This window comes from Miscanthus floridulus, chromosome 8, assembly GCF_019320115.1.
Source record: "Miscanthus floridulus cultivar M001 chromosome 8, ASM1932011v1, whole genome shotgun sequence".
Lineage (NCBI taxonomy): Eukaryota > Viridiplantae > Streptophyta > Magnoliopsida > Poales > Poaceae > Miscanthus > Miscanthus floridulus.
The window spans coordinates 223124692-223130262 of record NC_089587.1 but is presented as its reverse complement, the minus strand read 5'-3'; the positions used below and the strand labels follow the sequence as shown (position 1 = coordinate 223130262).

Sequence of the window (5571 nt, the reverse complement as noted above, 5' to 3'; positions counted from 1 at the left end):
TGTTTTTCTCTCACAACAAACCAGCATCAGTCAGACCAAACCAGTCCAGAAACCAACCAGCGAACACGCCGATTGGTTTCAGCCAGGACTTATCAGCCAGTCAACAGTGTTTTTCTTTCACAACAAACCAGCATCTTTTCAGCCCAGAAATCAACCAACGAACATGTCGTCTATCCCATAAAAAATTATCCAATAATATTTTTAAAAAATGTATCCTATAAAAAAGATATTACAACATTGTTTGATACTGCATTAGTACATGTTCAACACTATTTGTCGACTTTTATGAGGAATTCAAGTTATTTTGGTTTACCCATAATTTGTGTTATATAACGTTATTCTTTACGGGACGAACCTAAGAGGAGTTACTTCTGCGGTGTACAATGGAGGAGTAACTGTAGCCTGCAGGGCTGGAGCATATATTGAATATACCTCTGTTCCAATGTTTCATATTCGTAGCTAAAATGTGTGTGTGTGTATATATATATATATATATATATATATATATATATATATATATATATATATATAGAACTACTATCCTGTAGCTGGCTACAGAATAACTTATTCTGTAGCCACTTTGAGTTACGATAATTACTATGTTAATTTACGAGATTATAGTAACTCCTTACTAAGTGGTTTAATATAACGTTATGGTAAATATCCCCATGTGTTATAGTAACCCAACTATTGTAAAATATGTATTGACATTATGGTAAATTAGTATATAAAATTATAGTAAATGGAGGTGGCTACAGAATAACTTATTTTGTAGCCGGCTACTGAATAGCCTCTCCCTATATATATATATATATATATATATATATATATATATATATATATATATATATATATATATATATATATATATATATATATATATATATATATATATATATATATATATATGACAGAAAGTTGCCGCGATGATAAGTAAGGGATTAGCGTCCTGTTTGTTTGGGCTTGTTTGACTGATAAGTCGTAGCTAAAAGTACTATTGGCTAGTTTGGTGGAAGAGAAAAATACTATTCGTTGACTGATAAGTCATAACTTATAAGCTAAATACAACCAAATGAACAATCTGTACGAGTAATAAGTTGAATCTACGTGGTGGGGTGGGGTGAGAAGTGACTTGTATGTGTTTGTTGGACCATGCATGACGATCTGCGGCTGCGATGCTGCTGGGTTTCGGCGGGTAGGCTCTAGTGTCTACTACAAGACTGTACAAGTGGAGTGAAGGGACGATTGCAGGCCACGTTGGGGACATGAGAAGGCAGCCAGTGCTCGTCAATGACCAAAGGAAAAAGCTTGTCTGCCTTGGACTTTCTTCTTTGCCGTCCTCTTCCTTGAGGCAGGTGTGCTTTATTATATATATAATCTTTTTTTTTCGAAAGTTCAGTTTATTTATTATATATAATCTCAATGCATGCTCTCATATAGGAGTAGTCACATATATATAACAAGCACTATAGCCTGGGGCAGAATAGTTGGAGACTTGCATTGCATATGATGTCCACTGTCAAACAAGCTTTAATCGAGCGTGCAATAGTCCAAAAATGATAGGTGTAGTTTGATGGAAAAGGCATTCAAAATTAGAGTTTTATCTTTTACTGTCCTTTTGAATATATTGTCATTTGCTTGAGAATCAATGCCATCTCAGAACCACTTTGAATATAACTGTTGATGCAAGTTTTATGTTCTAAACTTGTACTATATGTAATATCATCAATTGTTGGCAAAAAAAAAAAGGGTACAAAAATGACTTCTCTCTGTACACAATACGTATGTCAATACGCTTACCAATTCCATGACGGTTAAAAGTAACAGAAGGACGTTTCAAAATACACTGTGTATATTAGGATATGTGGAAAAGCGTATAACGGTTGTGCTGACTTCCTAGTGTGTAATAAGTTGATGTAAAACCTCAAACCTCAGCACTGTGGAGGGTAGCGCTCCTCGCGTATGAAATAGTTATTTGCTACTTTCTCCTTATTATTAATCAAAACTGGGTATCCAGATCTTTCTAAAAAAATATATACAATTTGACCAAGAAACGGAGGACATAAAAGATGTTATCATTAGGGTTCACATTTGAAGAAAATTAATGGTATCAAATCGTTTTCTTTGCCATGCTCTAGACTGAGGGGGTATGTGCTACTTGCTCGGGAGTACTACCTCTATTGTTGAATAAATCAAATCTTACCGTTGTTTGAAATCAAACTTAAATTATATTCCAAATGAATACATTATAAAAATATAGTTTATGATGTATCCAATCTAATGATACTAAATTTGGATCATAAACTTTGACCCTCTTTTCTATAGACTCGGTCAAATTAAAATTGTTTCATAACTTGAGAAACCGATTTACCATCGAGGGAGCGAGTAACAGCGATAGATAGATACGGAGTACGTTCCGTCAATGGGCATTGGCACTTTACAGCCTTTGCAAAACCAAAGCTTCCATCTGATGCCATCCATCTTACGTCTTTTCCATCCTCTGCTTTCGCCCCCTCCCCTTTCGGGCGCTCTCCTCCCATCCCGTGGTAAGCTTTTTTCAAATCTGCAGTGCTCGTGCTCCTGACGGACCACCGTACCGTCTTGAGCCATCAAAGTTCAAACAGATAACAGTTGTACAGTTGGAAACTATGTGCAGTGCAGTGCAGTGCTCCTCCGTGGTTTGCCTTCATATCATAGGAGTACATACTGCAACAACATTCTGTTACGAATGATAGAGTACGCATGCGTCTGCAAGGAAGGAAGGAATGGACGAAAGGCATGCAGTGCCCAACAGTGTTGTAGCGACAACGGGTGCTCTACAGGCCATCAGTGTATGGTGATGATTGTGTCAGTCAAATGCACACACACCTGGGATGGGATCACCTGGCCTTCTTCAGAGAATGCCCCTGCATCTTCCCTCCACTCCAGCATCCTGCATCCAATTTCCACCTGCAGCAGCTGCAGAAGCCCCGCCGAGCGGTTCAGAAAACTCAGGGGCGTGCCTGGTCTAGTGGTCTCTGAAGAGTGGAGAGTGTGGGCATCCCCTCTGCTCTAGCCCTAGCCCGATACCCGATAGCTTCCTCCTGCCCCTGCGTCACAAATATCACCATTCACCGCATAGCACCGTAACGAGCCCACACACGCTCTACCTGCTTGCTTTGCTTGGCTGCTCTCCCTCTCCCACAGTCTCGCCGTCTCGCTCGCGCTGCCCGGTGCTCCCTCGGCCGGCCCATGGGCGTTGGCCGCGGTTCTTGCTCCAGCCACTGAAGACGCCGCGGCTCCTGCTCATGGCGGGAGCTCAATGCGCCACAGGACCGCGCGCCGCGCCGCCGCTCCTCGTCCTCCTCCTGTGCGGCTTCCTCTGCGTCGTCCTCGTGCTGCTCGCGCCGGCGGCTCGGCACGGGGACGACGACGAGACCGAGGAGTTCCCCGTCACCTCTTCGTCGTCATCGTGGCCCACCGCCGCGGCGAGGTCGTCGTCGTGGCGCCCCCGGCCCCGGCCGCGCGGGAGGTGGAACTACGCGGGGCAGGGGCTCCAGGACAACAAACACGAGGTCCCCAGTGGCCCCAACCCGGACTCCAATCGGTAGGCAGAGAGGCCACAGGTGCGTAGATCCGTGAACTCCGCCGTCCGTGTTCGTTCCGGCGAACGGCGACGGTGCAAGCTCCCTCCCTGTCCCTGGACGAATGTATCTTCTTCTTCTTCTTCTTCTTCTTCTTCATAAGAGAATGGGATGGGATGGGATGGAATGGATGTACAAAAAGATGAGCATCATCATCATCCTCATCTTCTTCTTCAAACTCATGCATTTGTAAACTTCCCGTTGCTGAGCTGCTCTTCCCTAATCTCGTCCAATCGACGATTGACGACCTCAAATCGGGTGCAGATTTTGCAAGCGGTGGTGTTGTGCTCCGCTCGTCTCGTACTGCTACTAATAATTCTGGCTTGGACCAGCCAGTGACACACCCTGCTTGTACAACGTGCAGTGATGAATGATATGATATACCACACCACACCACGCGTACGCGTCGCGTGTCGTGTCGTGTCTGCTTCTGCTTGGTCACGCATCACGTGACCTGCCGGGTCCCGGGTCCCGGGTCCCCTGGCCCTGCGTGACAGCGGCAGACGGCCAGGTTGTGCATGAGCATGGCCGACCGGCAGGTGAGGTCGCAAGTCGCAACTGACTTGACAGACGCCGTGACTGTACGCGCCTGTCGGCTACTACTACAGAAAATCCGATGCTCACGTATACAGTAGTTAGTACTCGTACATACGTACTGTACGCGGATACGCCTGCCTGTAGTAGTAAGCCATTGCATCCGTGGCCCGGCCGTCAGTCAACTTCACGCCCGGACAGAGCTAGCTGTAGGTATCTGGTGCCCAGCACCAGCCCGTGTCGTGAGGACCGTGACGTTGCCGTTGCCAGCCCCGTGCTCCCCCGTTCGGCAATGGTGGCGCCTCAGCGGGCCGCCCGAGGGAGAAGATGGGCCAACAGGGACGGCACGACAGGGCCGAATCTATAGCTGGAAACGGAATTCCGACTCGGGATCGCTTTTTGCCGGTTAATTCCTTTTTGTTTCTGTCGTCCGCTCCCTAGTTCACCGTCTCCGGTTAGAATCTGATGAATGTTCTGCAAGTTTCTACTTGAGGAACTGAGTTCACAAATATGGCTTCAAACGCTACGAAAATATACTAATAATAACATGTTTTAGTATGACAAATCTTTTACTTTGACGAAATCTGCACCATGAACTCTACCCCCTCATTCAGCCACGTCAACCTGTTGCTAGGTTTCCACGAGCTGTCGGATCTCTTGTTGGATGTCCATGAGCCGTCGACTACGCTATTCCAGACTCCTCCCGTCGACACGCCGCCGTTCCTCCCGACTCCCACGTCCCTCGCACCGAAGACCCGCCGCCGTTCCCCCTCCTGCTCCCTCACACCTCTGCCTCCCCTGTCGTGTGCGTCTTTCTCCTCCTGCCGCGGCCCCAGCGCCTCCCTCTACCAGGCCCTTCCTCGCTCGCGGTGAGCGCATCCGCCCGCCGGGGCTGGAGGACATCCTGGACCGTCCTTTCGGCTCAGGGAGATGATGGCGGCACCGTATCTCTCGCGCTTCTGTCAAGGGCAAGGAGCTGGTGGCGGCGGCTGAGGCGAAGGAGGACAGCAGTAGACAACAACTGTCCCCTAACCGGTCAGGCCATTGCCGAACGTACACTGATGACCGTCCTGGCGCACCGCAAGCTCACTGTGGCCGCCACGGCTGCTGGCGAGAAGCGAACCAGACGCCGCCTCATGACGTTCCAGCGAGCTTGTGATGCGCCAAGTGCGTCCGGCCAGGCGCACGGCCGGTCCGACACGCGGCCACGACGGCCAACGGTGGTGCAGGTTCACCGCGAGTGGGCGTCGTCCGGCAACGGTGGTGCTGGTGCAGGGCCACTGCGAGCAAGTGGTCGTCCTGCTGTCCAGTCCACCTCCGGCACTCACAATGCTGCATTACACATTAGGATTATTTAAAATTTGGAATGACACAAACTATTGGTTTGCAGGCTTTCATATAAGCTACCATTTTA

The 5571-nt window shown here is 47.7% G+C and overlaps 1 protein-coding gene across 1 annotated transcript; it reads left to right on the top strand.

Annotated features, from left to right (window-relative positions):
• The first annotated feature begins 2529 nt into the window (after window positions 1-2529).
• On the top strand, window positions 2530-3846 carry LOC136475118 (uncharacterized). The gene has a single exon (XM_066472671.1). It carries the CDS (start codon window positions 3288-3290, stop codon window positions 3588-3590), a length of 303 nt encoding a protein of 100 aa, XP_066328768.1. The 5' UTR covers window positions 2530-3287; the 3' UTR covers window positions 3591-3846.
• Window positions 3847-5571: the final 1725 nt, after the last annotated feature.